At 45.6% G+C, this 19,914-nt stretch overlaps 1 protein-coding gene and 2 pseudogenes across 1 annotated transcript in view; all 3 read right to left on the bottom strand.

Annotated features, from left to right (window-relative positions):
• BBLN (bublin coiled coil protein) overlaps nt 1-19,870 on the bottom strand; it is a 41,729-nt gene extending 21,859 nt beyond the window's left edge. Inside the window, exon 1 of the mRNA XM_063936508.1 lies at nt 19,763-19,870. Coding sequence (XP_063792578.1) covers nt 19,763-19,820 — 58 coding nt within the window. The 5' untranslated portion in view covers nt 19,821-19,870. The remainder of the gene's footprint in view (nt 1-19,762) is intronic.
• LOC134953488 (5S ribosomal RNA) lies at nt 10,976-11,094 on the bottom strand (annotated as a pseudogene).
• On the bottom strand, nt 11,290-11,408 carry LOC134951387 (5S ribosomal RNA; annotated as a pseudogene).
• Nucleotides 19,871-19,914: the final 44 nt, after the last annotated feature.

Below are 19,914 nucleotides of genomic sequence, written 5' to 3' on the forward strand. Positions count from 1 at the left end.
CAATATCAGATGCAGTCCTTTCGGTCTCATAAGTTCAGAAAGGGGCGTGGCTCATCCTTCCTCGCCAGAGGTAGAGGGAAAAGAACACCAGCTACGGCTAGTTCCCAGGAGCAAAAGTCCTCCCCGGCCTCTACCAAATCCACCGCATGACGCTGGGGTTCCGCTGCGGGACTCCGCACCGGTAGGGGCACGTCTTCAACTCTTCAGCCAGGTCTGGGTTTAATCAGACTTGGATCCTTGGGTAGTCTAAATTGTATCCCAAGGCTACAAACTGGAGTTCGAAGATGTGCCTCCTCACCGATTTTTCAAATCGGCCTTGCCAGCTTCTCCCCCAGAGAGAGCAATAGTTTCAGCTGCCATACAAAAGCTGTGTCAGTGATTATCAAGGTTCCCCTATTGCTACAGGGGAAGGGGTTTTATTCAACCCTATTTGTGGTCCCGAAGCCAGATGGCTCAGTCAGACCAATTCTGAATCTAAAATCCCTAAACCTATATTTGAAGAGGTATAAATTCAAGATGGAATCTCTCCGGGCAGTGATCTCCAGCCTGGAAGGGGGGGATTTTATGGTGTCACTAGACATAAAGGATGCATACCTTCATGTCCCCATATATCCTCCTCATCAGGCGTACCTGAGATTCACTGTACAGGATTGTCATTACCAGTTTCAGACGTTGCCGTTTGGTCTTTCCACGGCCCCGAGACTTTACACCAAGGTAATGGCGGAAATGATGGTGCTCCTGCGCAAGCAGGGGGTCACAATTATCCCATACTTGGACGATCTCCTCATAAAAGCAAGATCAAGAGAACATTTACTAAAAAGCGTGTCTCTCCCTGAGAGTACTACAACAACACAGCTGGATTTTAAATCTGCCAAAGTCGCAGTTGGTTCCGACAACTCGGCTGTCGTTTTTGGCCATGATTCTGGACACGGAAAAACAGAGGGTTTTTCTCCCAATGGAAATGGCCCAGGAACTCAAGAACATGGTCCAGGACCTGCTGAAACCAAAAAGACTGTCAGTTCATCAATGCACTCGAGTATTGGGAAAGATGGTGGCGGCCTACGAAACCATTCCGTTCGGCAGGTTCCATGCAAGAGCTTTTCAGTGGGACCTTCTGGACAAGTGATCAGGGTCCCATCTCCAGATGCATCGGAAGATATGCCTGTCCCCCAGGGCCAGGGTCTCTCTCCTGTGATGGCTCCAGAGTGCTCACCTTCTAGAGGGTCGCAGGTTCGGAATTCAAGATTGGGTTCTCGTGACCACGGACGCGAGCCTCCGAGGATGGGGAGCAGTCGCCCAGGGCAAAAATTTTCAGGGACTATGGTCAAGCCAGGAGGCTTGTCTACACATCAATGTGCTGGAATTAAGGTCCATATACAACGGCCTGAAGCAGGCGGAGAATCTTCTTTGCAACCTACCCGTTCTGATCCAGACAACATCACAGCCGTGGCGCATGTAAACCGCCCGGGCGGGACAAGGAGCAGAGCAGCAATGGCGGAGGCCAACAGGATTCTTCGCTGGGTGGAAAATCATGTAAGCGCTCTATCAGCAGTTTTCATTCCGGGAGTAGACAACTGGGAAGCATACTTCCTCAGCAGGCACGATCTCCATCCAGGGGAGTGGGGACTTCATCAAGAAGTCTTTGCAGAGGTAACAAGTTGTTGGGGACTCCCTCAAATAGACATGATGGCGTCACGCCTCAACAGGAAGCTTCGGACGTATTGTTCCAGGTCAAGGGACCCTCAGGCAGTGGCAGTGAACGCCCTAGTGACACCGTGGCTGTTTCAGTCGGTCTATGTGTTCCCTCCACTTCCGCTCATCTCAAAAATATTGAGAATCATAAGACGAACAAGAGTGCAGACAATACTCATTGTTCCAGATTGGCCTCGAAAGACCTGGTATTCAGATCTTCAGGAAATGCTCACAGAAGATCCGTGGCCTCTTCCTCCCAGGGAGGACCTGTTACAACAGGGGCCATGTGTGTTCCAAGACTTACCGCGGTTACGTTTGAAGGCATGGCGGTTGAACGCCAGATCCTAGCTAGGAAAGGTATTCCAGGGGAATTCATCCCTACTCTATTAAAAGCTAGGAAGGAGGTAACGGCGAAGCACTATCTACGTATCTGGAGGAAATATGTGTCTTGGTGTGAAACCAAGATTGCTCCTACGGAAGATTTTCAGCTGGATTGTTTTCTCTATTTTCTACAGACAGGAGTGGATATGGGCCTAAAGTTAGGCTCCATTAAGATGCATATTTCGGCCTTATCTATATTCTTTCAGAAGGAATTGGCTTCTCTCCAAGAAGTCCAGACTTTTGTAAAAGGAGGAGTGCTACACATCCAACCTCCTTTTGTGCCCCCAGTGGCACCGTGGGACCTTAACGTGGTGTTACAGTTCCTTAAATCGCACTGGTTTGAACCTCTTCAAACAGTTGAATTGAAGTTTCTCACTTGGAAGGTGGTCATGTTGTTGGCCTTGGCGTCTGCAAGGCGGGTGTCCGAATTGGCGGCTTTGTCTCACAAGAGCCCCTATCTGATTTTCCATGTGGATCGAGCAAAGTTGAGGACTCGTCCTCAATTTCTGCCTAAGGTGGTTTCATCTTTTCACATGAACCAACCTATTGTGGTGCTTGTGGCTACGGATGCCTTGGAGGATTCCAAGTCCCTTGATGTAGTCAGGGCCTTAAAAATTTATATAGCCAGAACGGCTCGGGTAAGGAAAACAGAGGCACTGTTTGTCCTATATGCAGCCAACAACGTTGGCGCTCCTGCTTCTAAGCAGACTATTGCACGCTGGATCTGTAACACGATTCAGCAGGCTCATTCTACGGCTGGATTGCTGTTACCAAAATCAGTAAAGGCCCATTCCACTAGGAAGGTGGGATCTTCTTGGGCAGCTGCCCGTGGCGTCTCGGCATTACAGCTTTGCCAAGCAGCTACGTGGTCGGGTTCAAACACTTTTGCTAAATTCTACAAGTTTGATACCCTGGCTGAGGAGGACCTCATGTTTGCTCAATCGGTGCTGCAGAGTCATCCGCACTCTCCCGCCCGGTCTGGAGCTTTGGTATAAACCCCATGGTCCTTACGGAGTCCCCAGCATCCTCTAGGACGTAAGAGAAAATAAGTTTTTAAACCTACCGGTAAATCTTTTTCTCCTAGTCCGTAGAGGATGCTGGGCGCCCGTCCCAGTGCGGACTAAATTTGCAAGGCTTGTATATAGTTGTTGCTTACATAAGGGTTATGTTACAGTTGAGATCAGTCTCTGGCTGATACTGTTTGTTCATGCTGTTAACTGGTTTAGTATATACCATGTTGTACGTGTGTGTGGTGTGGGCTGGTATGTATCTCGCCCTTAGATTAACAAAATTCCTTTCCTCGTACTGTCCGTCTCCTCTGGGCACAGTTCTATAACTGAGGTCTGGAGGAGGGGCATAGAGGGAGGAGCCAGCTCACGCCCATCAAAAGGTCTTAAAGTGCCCATGTCTCCTGCGGAGCCCGTCTATACCCCATGGTCCTTACGGAGTCCCCAACATCCTCTACGGACTAGGAGAAAAAGATTTACCGGTAGGTTTAAAATCTTATTTTTTCATTACTAACCATCAGCAGTAACAGATGCTATTCTTGCTATACATCCTTATTCCTGTACAGTCTATCTGTAACGGCATATCAGGAGGCCCAGCAAGCCGGTCTATCTGTAACGGCGTACCAGGAGTCCCAGTAAGCCGGTCTATCTGTAACGGCGTACCAGGAGGCCCAGCAAGCTGGTCTATCTGTAACAACATACCAGGAAGCCCAGCAAGCCAGTCTATCTGTACTAGCGTACCAGGAGGCCCAGCAAGCCAGTCTATCTGTAATAACATACCAGGAGGCCCAGCAAGCCAGGGATACAAATGATAACAAAGCTGACAAAGCAGGAAGGAGCCAGGAAACGTAGGTGAAGGTCAGAGGGCTCCACGCTGTATTAGGGCCACCGGTTACCCATCACTGGTCTATGAAGTTGTGAAAACTGAAGGGAAGTGGCCGGTAGTTCAGTGGGGACATACTACAGTGTACTGATATTTATTTGGTCATCTATCATTTCTGACTTTCCCCCCTCAATAAAGAAAATACAAAAGGGAAAGGGAGAATAACCTACCCCCAAATGTCATCACAACATGGGTGGTGTAATCAGGAATTTCCCCTAAACTGATTCTGTCTCACCGTCAGCACAAGAACGTGAGCCTGCGGCTGATGTTACTTCCAACAACCGCCAGCGGGAGCCTGCGACCAGGAGATTCCTGTTATAACCAGAGTTCCTCTACATTCTTCACCCAGAGATGTTTAGCAATAACAATACCTTACAGAGCCTGTCTAGTGTCAACACAGAGGTCAACACAGAGGTCCCAGCTAGCACACAGCGATCCAAACATGGGGCCCCTGTGTTTAGTATGGCGTGTGAAGTGCTAAGAGTTCCCTTACTGCAATGTGGTGGCCTGTTCCCTGCTGACCAGATCCAGCTACTTCCACATTCTGCAGGATTCTGCACGCCCAGTACCACAAACCATATAAAGGGCAGCACCACTTTGTTATACATTACAGGCCTCACTGACTCACATGCTGCTGGGACCGCTTTAGCAACTTTTGCCATAGTCCCAGCCCTTCCTCCGGTGTAGAAGCATATGACTGTGCAAGGATTGCGGCGCCCACATAGACGCAACGATCGCTTGCACCCTCGAGACTTGCAGCAGCGCCATGCTGGGTGCAGAACCGCCAGCAGAGTACGGCCTCCAGACACGCCACCGACACACCCGTAACACGGAACATCTCTGAATTGCCACCTCCCAGTCACTGCCCAGGAATGCCCAGCGCTATTCAAATACATTTCTAAAGCTTTTTAGTGACTTAGGGGTCTATTCAATTAGTGTCAGAATTTCCGTGAAGTTGGAAAAACTGCACTTTTCGACTTTTTTAAAGTCGAATCTGGATTCGACCTATTCAGTTCCAGTGCCGTTTTCCCGACTTGTCAGAAATTCCGACTTGTCGAAAACACGTGGATCGGCAGATTAGCCGTGCATCCACTTTTTTGTCGAATTTGAGGGCATTTCTGACAGGTTTTTGGCCCATTTTCGACAATGCCAATTTGACTAAGTGTCTGATCCTCCCGCCGGAGAGGACCCGACGCTAATTGAATACACCCCTATGATGCAATGCGCAGTTAAATAAACCATCAACCAATTGCACGAATATCAGCACCGTGTTTGACTCAGGATCATGCATTGTATGTAACCCTCTTCACTATTAAAACTGTTGTAATACATCCTCCAGTCACCTGCCTCACCCACGACAAGTACCACACAATGGGGTAGGTGTGGGATTAGGCATTATGGGGGTTTACTGGTATCAGCGCACGCTTCTCCCCTAAGTATTAAAGGCTGATGTGTGTGGGGGATATAATACATCTCGTCACCCCTGCTTCACCTCCGTAAAGAGGCGAACCAGGAAGCAATATCTTGCCACAATAACACATCTCCCCCAAAGGGCCTGATTCAGGTACATTGCAAATGTGTCGGACCCGTACTGCGCATGTGCAGTACGGATCCTGTGACCTTGGACGTAGACATCGGACTGTGAGTAACGATATAAAAACTGAGACATTGTATCCACCTGCACAGAAACCCCTTTCTGGACGGAGACACTGTAACAATATTGTTACATTTCCCAGGACTTTTAATCCTTTTGTTCATAACATAACCTGGTATCTGTAGAACTACCCAAAAACATCAACAAACTATACATATGTATACCGGTGTATAGAGTAAAACGCACACTAGCGTATCTACCCATCTCCATAACTATCTGTACTATTTGCATCTGGTACCTTTCCCTATTCACCAAAACCCTAAGTTTTTGCCTTTTTTTCACTATTTGTCTTTGTTTGTTATATGTTTGTACCGGTATTTAGAATTTTAGAATTTTATTGTACTGTTTTAACACAGGGGGACACGGGGAAGAGCACCCGCTTCCTACCTTACTTGATCTGGAAGCAGGTCCCTCCTACCTGGCCAGCGCCATCTTCCCAGTGATATTTGGGAAGATGACGTTGGCCACTAGAGAGCAAACATTGCTTACTATGGGGGTCATCCCGACCCGAACGCTCGCTGCAGTTTGTCGCAGCGCAGCGATCGGGTCGGAACAGCGCATGCGCCGGCGCATAGCAGCCGTCGTTGCCTAGCAATCGCCTCTGAGGCAGAGGTGGTCGCTGGGCGGGAGGGGGCTGGACAGCGGCGTTAAGCCGCCGTTTAGGGGGAGCGGTCCGGCCAACGCAGGCGTGGCCGGACTGTTGGGGGAGGGGGGGCGGGCCGCGGCGGCTGCGTGACGTCACACGCAGCCACTGCGGGCTGGGGAGCGACGAGTAGCTCTCGGCCAGCACGCTAAAGCTGCGCTGGTCGGGAGCTATTCTTGAAGTGCAAATGCATCGCCGCTGTGCAATGTCTTTGCACTTCTGCGGGGGGGCCGGCACTGACATGTGGGGCGGACTAGTCCTGTGCTGGGCGTCCCCCCGCATGTCACTGTGAATGATCGTAGCTGTGCTAAATTTAGCACAGCTACGATCAACTCGGAATGACCCCCTATGTGCGGCACCATCTTCCCACAAGATGGTGCTGCTGCCGGCTGTCCACAGCATAGGAGGGTGGGGGTGGTAGTGGACCGCCTACCCTCCCCCAGGCCCCTCCAGCAGCCCGGGTAATTTGAACCCGCTCCCCCAACCTTAGCGCCTCTTGCTGCATTATGTAAGCATCCCTGCTCTGTCCAAGGAAGCAGCAGCAGCGATGGTTTCTAAAACCACATCTGAATCACCCAGAATGCGCAGAGAATATAGGGGGTAATTCCAAGTTGGTCGCAGCAGGAAATTGTTTAGCAGTTGGGCAAAACCATGTGCACTGCAGGGGGGGGGCAGATATAACATTTGCAGAGAGTGTTAGATTTGGGTGGGTTATTTTATTTCTGTGCAGGGTAAATACTGGCTGCTTTATTTTTACACTGCAAATTAGATTGCAGATTGAACACACCACACCCAAATCTAACTCTCTCTGCACATGTTAAATCTGCCTCCCCTGCAGTGCACATGGTTTTGCCCAACTGCTAACAAAATTCCTGCTGCGATCAACTTGGAATTACCCCCATTGTAACTAACATGGGGGGTCATTCCGAGTTGTTCGCTCGGTAAAAATCTTCGCATCGCAGCGATTTTCTGCTTAATGCGCATGCGCAATGTCCGCACTGCGACTGCGCCAAGTAAATTTGCTATGCACTTAGGAATTTTACTCACGGCATTTTCATCGTTCTGGCGATCGTAATGTGATTGACAGGAAATGGGTGTTACTGGGCGGAAACAGGCCGTTTTATGGCGTGTGGGAAAAAACGCAGGAGTGGCTGGAGAAACGGGGGAGTGTCTGGGCGAACGCTGGGTGTGTTTGTGACGTCAAACCAAGAACGACAAGCAGTGAAATGATCGCAGATGCCGAGTAAGTCTGAAGCAACTCAGAAACTGCTACGAGGTGTGTAATCGCAATATTGCGAATACATCGTTCGCAATTTTAAGATGCTAAGATTCACTCCCAGTAGGCGGCGGCTTAGCATGAGCAAATCTGCTAAAATTCACTTGCGAGCGAACAACTCGGAATGACCCCCATGGTGAAAACTGTCAGATTGCCCTGATCAGGGAGCTTGCTGCAATATATGGTTTATTCAATCAGCACAAATCCTGAGCTTAGAGGGCTAAAAGCCAAGCCTTACTAAAATAGAAAAAATAGATGCTCTGTTTAAGGGTAAGCAATAAAGGCAGCAGGATAACGAGCCTATTTATCTTGATTTTAGCAACCGTGAAGTGACCAGATAATCTTCTCCAATTAATCAAGATTATAGGCTATTTTTTTTTCTTTTTCATCCACTAGGGGTCACTGGAGTACTCTTGGGATATGGACGGCTTCCGCAGGAAACAGGGCACTGAATATTTAAATTTAGAACACTCGACCCCTCCATATCCCAGAGTACCTCAGTGTTTTTTCTGTGCTCGACGTAGCAACAGGTTCTGTGGCTTGGTCCACAATTCTTTTGAATATTTTTATTTTTTTTAGTTAATATTTCTTTTTCATACACATCCCTTTCCCCCCTTCCAAAAGGCAGGGTCAGGGATAGTGCAAGCTGCTACAAGCAGCTGTGGCGTGTCGGTCCTCACTAAATGAGCACCCTCGCAGCCATACAGACCTCCTGCACACAGGCTGGCCGGCGCTTGGTCATCTATCATTTCATCTATCACCACAAGCAGGAGTCAAGGTATGTTGGTCGGGGCGGTCAGCTCACGCTGCCGCCCCGCTGTGTGGGGACAACGTATCTTTAATAGACCGCTGGCGCACCATACTACTGGCCGCTAAACAGTCCGCCCACCCACCGCCACTGCTCCGGCCGCCGCTGCAGCTCAGAGCGCTTCAGGCGCTCCCCGCTCTCTGTCTTCAGCGCGTCCCGCTACCCGGCTCCCGCTGGCGGCCCCACACTAACGCTGCCCGCCCCGCATGCTGCCTCCGCAAACGGAGCATACAGGGGGGGGGGGGGGGGGGCATTACAGGCTGCAAGCAGAGGTACAATCAGCGGCACGAGGGCGGATAACCTGCAGCAACAGCAGTATGCTAGGCTGCAGGGTTAATTACACAGGATTTTCATACAGATGTCAGTTTAAAGGCTTGTAACCTGTACTGTGACTATAAGTGTAAGCATGGGAGCCATTTTAATGCTTCCTGTGTCTTCCTGCTGTGATTCCAGAACGTTCCAGTACTACATCTCTACTCCACCGGAGGCGCAGGGGTGTTAGTGGGAATTTGGGATCACATTTCATAGTACTGGCCACGTGTACTGCACTTGGCCAGATATATATATATATATATATATACGAGAAATAGAATTACCGGTGAGTAAATTCTTATTTTTTCACGTGCTGCACCACTTCTCTGGAATTCCCTACCTCTCCCCCTCAGACTCTCCACCTCTCTACAAAACGTCAAACGGGCTCTCAAGACCCACTTCTTCACCAAACCCAGCCAAATCTCATCCTAACCCTCTGTTCCCCGCTCTCTATGTACCCCATCTGTGTCACCCCTGTCTGTCTACCACTCCCCTTTAGAATGTAAGCTCTCACGAGCAGGGCCCTCTTCCCTCATGTGCTTATCCTTTTCTTACTTAAATAATCTTCAACTGCACCAAATCCAGCAGTCTTCTGCCACCTGATACTTATTCCAGTGTCATCTGCTGATGTAGCTATGTGTATTTACCCTGTACTTGTCCTATATTATCGTCAACTGTAAGTTGCTGTTTTCCTGTTTGATTATTTGTTTATGTACTCTGTAATTGGGCGCTGCGGAACCCTTGTGGCGCCATATAAATAAAGGATAATAATAATAATAATAATAATATATATATATATATATATATATATATATATATTGTGTACTGGAGAGATATCAGCGCCACGGATGCAGTATCTTATGTGTGACAACTAGAATGGGAACACTACTAGTAATGTACAAAAAACCGCTTATTGCATTTGCACTCCCTATTTATATATCAGGGTGTCAGCTCATTTACCTCAAGTGGATATAGGTATTGGTACTGTTACCTATAAAAAATGGTTATGTGGACAGGGGATGAGGTAGTGTAGAGCGACCAATGGTGCCAATAGATTGCTAAAAGCAGTATTTTTAAAAAAATATAAATTTATTGTAGTGGAACGCACTATACAGAATACTGGTTACCAAGACATGATTATAAAAACATATAAATTCATAAAAAGAGTGTATATATATGACCCAAAAAATTTTTATGAGATACAAGAAAATTAAAAAAATGGTATTTTAAAAATTTATGGGGGAATAAAAGGGAAAAAAAATGGTAACATAAAACCTAAGTGTTATTAAAAATCTAAAAGTATCACTCCAGAATAGAAGGTTAAAGATCATAAACAGGTTAAAAAAGTCACACGGGAATATACGCTTTCAAAAACTTTTTTTAAAAATAGAGGAATCAGAAAAATAGCTTAGCTTTGTGGTGAGGTTAGATCAAGGAATAGCACCCAACGCGTTTCGTCCTATCTGGACTTCATCAAGGGGTGATGTGACTAGAGACAGACCTTACTTATATACCAGAAATGACAGGAAGTGATGTATACCTCATTTCCTGTAATCAATTAACATGACTTATTTAAATGCTACAAAAACTGTGTGATATCATGCTGTGTTAAATACAGTTATTTGATTTAAGCTATGGGGAGGAGAATCGAGTGAAAAATATTGTCAGAAATAGCTGAAATACAATAAAAGACGCTCAGAGCCGCCGACTTCCGGTCCGGGCTCTGCGTAGCGTCATATCCGCCCCTCTTCCGGTGTCCGGCGCTTCGTACTGCGCCTGCGTGGGTTCTGTGCGGCGGAAGTTCACTGTGTTGTTTATACTCTCCGGGGCGGTTGCCTGGATACGCGGCGGACGTGTTCAATGGCAACGTTAGAGTCTCGCGCCCGCCATGTTACTGTAGTCTAGTGGACCAATGTTTGCGGCGGACATATTTTAAAAGTCTATATCCATAAGGTGTTGTATGTTTTTCAAGTTGGATCCAAACTTTGGTCAGCTCCGGATTGTATAGAAAACAGAGGAAGGATAGATTCAGTATAACCGGGCAATAATTATAAATATAAAAGACAAGGTTGCTGGATTAGAATTATATAAAAAAGGGGATTTATGATAAATATAATAACCCATTATACACATTAATAGGAAGGAGGAAAATACATATATGTTCTTATATATATATACTAAGGGAATATACTGCTGGGAATAGAACCTTTAGTGATGCACTGGAATAGATAAAATATATATACAAAATTACATATTTATAAAAAAATATAATATATATACACACACAATAGTAGGTCATTCATAAGTTGTTCCATCATGTATTTACAACACCCGGTCTTCCAAGTAGGTCTCCCATCCTTGTACTAGCCGAGCCCAGCCTTGCTTAGCTTCCAAGATCGGACGGTATTGGGCGTCTCCAGGCTGGTATGATTGTAATAGTAATGTGGAAATATAGGGATAGACCTTTTGTGTGAATAACAGACTGATGACGAGAGTTAATATTTTAATAGTATAGTTATATTGCAATGGGGATACCTAACCTAAAAATAATGTGGTGAAAGAGACAACATGTATCAGGAATAAGGGTAGGGGTAGGAATATTTCAAGGTTTTGAGGATTCCTTGTGCAATCTTTTCTTACAGCACCTGATCTCCCCTGGCGGTCACCCAACCAGGTACTGGTCAGGCCTAACACTGCTTTGCTTCCAAGATCGGCCGGAATTGGGCGTGTCCAGTGTGGTATGGCTGTAACGAGGAAGCAGAGTTTTCCTTGCAAACCCCGGAAGAGGAAGGAGAATTGGGGGAGAAGTTGGGATTAGGATAGTACGAAGAATAGGTAGCTTACGTTACAAGAAGGGTGCTATTTCGTATCCTTCGTTGAAGCCAACCTGTTTATGATCTTTAACCTTCTATTCTGGAGTGATACTTTTAGATTTTTAATAACACTTAGGTTTTATGTTACCATTTTTTTTCCCTTTTATTCCCCCATAAATTTTTAAAATACCATTTTTTTAATTTTCTTGTATCTCATAAAAATTTTTTGGGTCATATATATACACTCTTTTTATGAATTTATATGTTTTTATAATCATGTCTTGGTAACCAGTATTCTGTATAGTGCGTTCCACTACAATAAATTTATATTTTTTAAAAATACTGCTTTTAGCAATCTATTGGCACCATTGGTCGCTCTACACTACCTCATCCCCTGTCCACATATATATATATATATATAGAGACACCTTCGTACTATTTTACTGAGTCGTGCAAGTGTCTGTTTTTTGTGTATTGTATGTCTCCATAATGAGTAAGGCACCAGCAAAAATTAAAAAGCATCACTGTAAAGTCTGTAGCAGTGTGTTACCGGATGGATCTACCACATGTACAGTATGTTTTGTGGATTCAGTTACGAATACAATTTCTGCTCCGGTTTTAAAGCCAGTTTCATCCCCGGACCCTCCATGGGAAATGCTAGCCAATGTACTGGCTGGGTTGCAATCAGAATTGACCGCCGCTCGACAAGAGCGGGAAGCGGCAAGATCTGAGTCTAGGGTGAGACCGCCAGAACTACCGGAGGCGTATCAGCCTTGCAAAAGTTCCAAATCCATTTTGGGTAGACAGGATAATTTTCATATGTCTTATGATTTACCAGTCTCTGCTATGTTGCATTCTGACGATTTCATGCCAGACCTCACGGCACAAGATGAGGGTGAGGAGGGCGAAGTGGAGTCAGATAGTGAGGATTTTAACAGCTCAGGTATTGATAATCTCATCAGAGCGGTGCGTCAGTCTCTGAAGTTTACAGAGACTGAGGAGCCTCTGACAAATGATCAGGTCGTATTTTACGAAACGACAGAGAACTCCAATGTGTTTTCCTGTTTCGGAGTCTCTTAATAAGATGTTAGTAGAAACACGACAGACTCCAGATAAACGGTTTTCTATACCTCGCAGATTTAAGTCTAGTTACCCGTTTCCAGACTCTGTGACATGTACATGGGAGAATCCGCCAATAGTTGATTCGTCAGTGTCGAAACTTACAAAGAAATTAACCATACCAGTGCCAGCTGCTACTACGCTTAAAGACCCTTCAGATCGCAAAATAGAAACTATGCTAAAGTCCATGTATGTAGCAGCAGGAGTACTGCTGAGACCTGGCTTGGTTGGCATCTGGGTCACTAAGGCGCTCATAGTATGGATTACAGAACTCAAGTCTGCCCTACATGACGAACACCTTATACTTCTTGCTGATCAAATGTGTGAGTCTGCGGAGTATCTATGTACAGCTTCTACTGACGTCTGTCAGCTCACTTCTCGCCTTTCGTCGTCGCTAGTTACGGCACGACGAGCACTCTGGCTCCATTCTTGGCAAGCGGAGGCAGAGGTCAAAAGGGGTATAGAGGCGTTACCTTACGGTGGCAAGAAGTTGTTTGGTCCTGAATTGGACACATGGATTTCTGAGGCCACGGGAGGAAAGTCGGTTTTCTTACCATTGCCTCCACCGGTACCAAGACGGAGGTACTCTGGACCTGCGTTCAAATCCTTTAGACCTCAGCCCTTTCGCAGACGTGGCAGAGGAACAGCCACGCCTGGTAGACGGGGTCGTGGACGTGGTCTCCAACAAACCAACACAAGTCGTCAGGACGCCAAGGTCACCGACAAGTCAGTGGCATGACGGGCTACCAGCCCATCTCGGTTCTCCGATTGTGGGAGCACGCCTTCAGACGTTCCATTTGGCGTGGTTCCAGACATCCGCGGATGGGTGGATCCGTAATTTAGTGTTAAGAGGTTACAAAATAGAGTTCGACTGTCTTCCGCCACTGCGGTTTTTCAAGACAGGACTGCCTCTGTCAGACGAAAAGAGGGCGGTTCTGCAAATTGCCATTCAGTCCCTACTGGATTCAGCAGTTTTGATTCCGGTCCCTGTACACCAACAGGGTCAGGGTTATTATTCCAGTCTGTTTGTGGTACCGAAGCCGGATGGCTCAGTCTGGCCAATATTGAACTTAAAGGGTCTCAATCGGTACGTAACTTACTACAGATTCAAGATGGAATCTCTGCGCTCAGTGATTGCGGGTTTAGAGCCAAAGGAATTCATGATTGCGCTAGATCTCAAGGATGCGTACTTACACATTCCGATTTGGCAGCCTCATCAGAGATTCTTGCGGTTTGCAATACGCCAGAACCATTACCAGTTTCAGGCTCTACCGTTTGGCCTTTCGTCAGCGCCTCGGGTATTCACCAAAGTGATGTCTGTGATGATAGCTCATCTCAGATCCCTGGGAGTGACAATAGTTCCGTATTTAGACGATCTGCTCATCAAAGCCCAGTCTCAACAGATGCTTCTCCAACATGCGCTGCTAACGTAAAATGTACTGGTTCACCACGGTTGGATTGTCAACTTCAAGAAATCACATCTAATTCCGTCTCAACGCCTTCAATTCCTAGGTATGATTCTCGATACGGTCAATCAAAGAATTTACCTACCACAGCAGAAAGTACAAATTCTACGCCATCTAGTACAATTAGTGCTCAAGCCACGCACAGTGTCGGTACACTTGTGCATTCGCCTCTTAGGCACAATGGTGGCAGCTTTCGAAGCGCTTCAGTTCGGAAGATTTCACTCGCGTCCATTTCAACTGAATGTGCTCGCCCAGTGGTCGGGCTCGCATCTGCAGATTCACCACAGGGTGAGGTTGTCGCCAAGGGCAAGGGTGTCTCTACTCTGGTGGCTCAAGGTACACAATTTAACCGCAGGGAAACTGTTCGGCGGCTGGAATTGGATAATTCTAACGACGGACGCGAGTCTCAGAGGTTGGGGAGCTGTAGTTCAAAATTGTCAGCTCCAAGGTCTCTGGGCGGATCACGAAAGATTGCCGTCTATAAATGTCCTGGAACTCCGCGCAATTTACAATGCACTACGACAAGCAGTACACATGCTACGCTCTCAGACTGTCCAAGTGCAGTCAGACAACGCAACGGCAGTCGCATACATCAACAAACAAGGAGGAACGAGAAGCCACATGGCAATGCGGGAAGTAGCTTGAATCCTCAATTGGGCAGAATACCACCAGGTGATATTGTCGGCAGTGTTCATTCCGGGAGTGGACAACTGGGAGGCAGATTATCTCAGCCGTCGGGATTTTCATCCAGGAGAATGGGCATTAAATCCAGAAGTGTTTCACATGTTGGTTCAGCGGTGGGGTTACCCTCAGGTGGACCTAATGGTGTCTCGCCACAATCACCAAACGCTCCAGTATGTGTCCAGAACGAGAGATCCAAAGGCAGTGGCGGTGGACGCTCTCACAATCGCTTGGCCGTACAGCCTAGTGTATCTGTTTCCACCGTTTCCGCTCATCCCTCTGATGCTAAAACGGATCAAAAGAGAGTCTGTCACAGTCATACTAGTGGCACCTCATTGGCCTCGGAGAGCTTGGTTCTCGGATCTCCACGGTCTACTCGCAGACGATCCTTGGCCGCTCCCACTACGTCCGGACTTGTTACAACAGGGTCCGTTCCTTTACCCCGATTTAGCGCGGCTGCGTTTGACGGGGTGGCTGTTGAGACCACCCTCTTAAGAAGAGAGGGCATTCCAGAATCGGTTATACCAACCATGTTACGAGCTAGGAAGCTAGTTACGGCAGCTCATTATTATAGAATTTGGCGTGCCTATATAGGTTGGTGTGAAACTCGGAAGTTTCCGACATCATCTTTCAAGTTATCCCGTCTTTTGTTATTTCTACAAACGGGGTTAGATGGAGGACTGCGTTTATCCACACTAAAAGTGCAGGTATCTGCTTTGTCAATTTACTTTCAAAGAATATTGGCTCTATTGCCGTCTATACACACTTTTCTGCAAGGTGTCCTCAGAGTACAGCCTCCATTCATTCCACCTACAGCGCCATGGGACTTGAATCTGGTTTTAGATTTCTTACAGTCTTCATATTTTGAACCCTTACAGCAAGTGGATATAAAGTTTCTCACTTGGAAAACAATTTTTCTTCTAGCCTTAGCTTCGGCAAGGCGTGTTTCAGATTTGGGTGCCTTGTCATGCAAGCCACCATATTTGGTGTTTCATGATGACAGAGCGGAACTTCGGACGAATCCCGCTTTCTTACCAAAGGTAGTGTCATCTTTTCACATCAATCAACCAATAGTAGTTCCTGTGTTGACAGCACATTCTGGAACTCTGGATGTGGTACGCGCATTACGCGCTTATGTATCCCGAACGTCTACAGTTCGTAAAACGGATACATTGTTTGTTCTCTATGATGCTGCCAAGATGGGTTGGCCAGCTTCTAAGCATACCTTATCCAGATGGATAAAACTGACCATACGTCAGGCTTACCTTCATGCTAGGTTACAGCCGCCTACATCAGTAACAGCTCATTCCACACGTTCTGTGGGAACTTCATGGGCAGCTGGTCGTGGAGCTTCTACGATGCAGCTTTGCCGTGCGGCTACATGGTCTTCCGTGCACACGTTTGTGCGCTTTTACAAGTTTGATACGTTTGCGGCATCAGCATCTAGCTTTGGCCGCCTAGTGTTACAGGTGCCAAACAGCTCTCCCGCCCACGGGGGAAGCTTTGGTACGTCTCAAGAGTACTCCAGTGACCCCTTGTTGATGAAAAAGAAAATAGGATTTTGGTACTTACCAGGTAAATCCTTTTCTTTAAATCCATAGGGGGCACTGGACGCCCACCCAGAGCAGTTTTACCTGGTTTGTGGTAAGTTCAGGGGATCTTATGGTAACACACTCTCACCGACTGGTTCAAATTATCAAGTGCTGGTTATGGTGTCAACTGTTTAGTTGTCAGTAACGTTATGTGTCAACTTCATTGTTGTCCGTTATGTTATATGTAATACTCTATTGTCAACCTCTCTATAGCTCCTGTTCGGCTCAGTAAAAAACAGAGGTACTCTGGGATATGGAGGGGTGGAGTGTTCTAAATGTAAATATTAGGTGCCCTGTTTCCTGCGGAAGCCGTCCATATCCCAAGAGTACTCCAGTGCCCCCTATGGATTCAAAGAAAAGGATTTACCTGGTAAGTACCAAAATCCTATTTTTCTTCAGAGTGGGATCTTCAGATTCTTCCCATCCAGCCTAAACTTGAATATATACTGACAATATCACAGAATATGACGTACACTGTAGCACTGACGATATGGGATGCGGTCATGTGACCGGTGCTCGGGATCCCGGTGGTCACCATACCGACGCTGGAATTCCACAGCAATCACAATGCCGGCCTACGGAATGCCGACACAGTGTCTATTCCCACACCTGGGTGTCCACAACACCCATAGAGTGGGAATAGAACCTGAAGCGAACGAAGCGAGCCACCGAGCCCGTTGCGAGGCATGCACAGCGAGCCCGCAAGGGGCTCTGTTGCTCTCGTTCCCCCCCTCCCCCCCTCCGCCATTCTGCTGCCGGGATTATGACCGCTGAGATCCCGGCCCCCGGCAACGCGTTATTAACCGGACAGTATCACTAACTATAACGTACATTGTAACACTGACTATATCACTGACTATAACTTACACTGTAACACTGATGATATCACTGACCATAACACTGATAATATCACTGAATATAACGTACACTGTAACACTGACGATATCACTGAATATAACGTACACTGTAACACTGACGATATCACTAAATATAAAGTACAGTGTAACACTGACGATATCACTGAATATAACGTACACTGTAACACTGACGATATCACTAAATATAAAGTACAGTGTAACACTGACGATATCACTGAATATAACGTACACTGTAACACTGACGATATCACTAAATATAAAGTACAGTGTAACACTGACGATATCACTGAATATAACGTACACTGTAACACTGACGATATCACTAAATATAAAGTACAGTGTAACACTGACGATATCACTGAATATAAAGTACAGTGTAACACTGACGATATCACTGAATATAAAGTACAGTGTAACACTGACAACATGGTTGCAGTTAAAATGACGGCTGTCGGGATACCGACGCTGAAATCCCAACAGCCGTCAATACCGACAGCCGGAATCCCGGCGCACCAGAGCTATTGCCACTCGTGGGTGTCCATGACACCCATAGAGTGGGAACAGATCCTGTGGCGAGCGCGGCGAGCCTGCAATGGGACTCATTTGCGCTCACCCTGCTGCCAGCATTCTGGCGGGTGGGATGCCACTGTCGGGATATGGACATCTGGCATCTTGTCTGCCGGTAAACCGTATATTATCCCTATGAGGCTATAAATAGAATAAGAATATATACTGTCTAGCACAGATGATACATATGAGGCTATAAATAGAGTATACACTGTGTAGCACAGATGATACCTATGAGTATAATATACATTGATGATACCTATAAATATTATATACCCTGTGTAGCACTATGAGTATAATATACACTGATGATGATACCTATGAGGCTGTATGTATAATATAGACTGGGGTAGCGTGCAACATAGACACAACCTATAGACTGGTGATACCTATGAATATAATATACCCTGTGTAACACTATGAATATAATATACCCTGTGTAGCACTAGGAGTATAATATACACTGATGATGATACCTATGAGGCTGTATGTATAATATAGACTGGGGTAGCGTGCAACATAGACACAACCTATAGACTGGTGATACCTATGAATATAATATACCCTGTGTAACACTATGAATATAATATACCCTGTGTAGCACTAGGAGTATAATATACACTGATGATGATACCTATGAGGCTGTATGTATAATATAGACTGGGGTAGCGTGCAACATAGACACAACCTATAGACTGGTGATACCTATGAATATAATATACCCTGTGTAACACTATGAATATAATATACCCTGTGTAGCACTATGAGTATAATATACCCTGTGTAGCACTATGAATATAATATACCCTGTGTAGCACTATGAATATAATATACCCTGTGTAGCACTATGAGTATAATATACCCTGTGTAACACTATGAGTATAATATACCCTGTGTAACACTATGAGTATAATATACCCTGTGTAACACTATGAGTATAATATACCCTGTGTAACACTATGAGTATAATATACCCTGTGTAACACTATGAGTATAATATACCCTGTGTAACACTATGAGTATAATATACCCTGTGTAACACTATGAGTATAATATACCCTGTGTAACACTATGAGTATAATATACCCTGTGTAACACTATGAATATAATATACCCTGTGCAACACTATGAGTATAATATACCCTGTGTAACACTATGAATATAATATACCCTGTGTAGCACTATGAGTATAATATACCCTGTGTAACACTATGAGTATAATATACACTGATGACGATACCTATGAGGCTGTATAATATACACTGATGATTCCTATGAGGAATATTATACACTATATGTATATAATATGCCCTGTGTAGCACTATAAGTATAATATACCCTGTGTAACACTATGAGTATAATATACACTGATGATGATACCTATGAGGCTGTATGTATAATATAGACTGGGGTAGCGTGCAACATAGACACAACCTATAGACTGGTGATACCTATGAATATAATATACCCTGTGTAGCACTATGAGTATAATATACCCTGTGTAACACTATGAATATAATATACCCTGTGTAACACTATGAATATAATATACCCTGTGTAACACTATGAATATAATATACCCTGTGTAGCACTATGAGTATAATATACCCTGTGTAACACTATGAATATAATATACCCTGTGTAACACTATGAATATAATATACCCTGTGTAACACTAGGAGTATAATATACCCTGTGTAACACTAGGAGTATAATATACCCTGTGTAACACTATGAGTATAATATACCCTGTGCAACACTATGAATATAATATACCCTGTGTAGCACTATGAGTATAATATACCCTGTGTAACACTATGAGTATAATATACACTGATGACGATACCTATGAGGCTGTATAATATACACTGATGATTCCTATGAGGAATATTATACACTATATGTATATAATATGCCCTGTGTAGCACTATAAGTATAATATACCCTGAGTAACCCTATGAGTATAATATACACCGTATGACGAACTAACCTTCCTCTCCTGACACTTCGCCCAGAGGGAACTGCGGATCCCCATTAGGTCCTGACATTGTCTCCTTGTCATGTGATCAACAATCACACGTGACTCTTCCACACACCGACGACCCTATCGTTGACAGTCGTGACGTAGCCTGCGCTCTCAGC

The sequence above is a fragment of the Pseudophryne corroboree genome, chromosome 8 (genome assembly GCF_028390025.1).
Source record: "Pseudophryne corroboree isolate aPseCor3 chromosome 8, aPseCor3.hap2, whole genome shotgun sequence".
Taxonomy (NCBI): Eukaryota; Metazoa; Chordata; class Amphibia; order Anura; family Myobatrachidae; genus Pseudophryne; species Pseudophryne corroboree.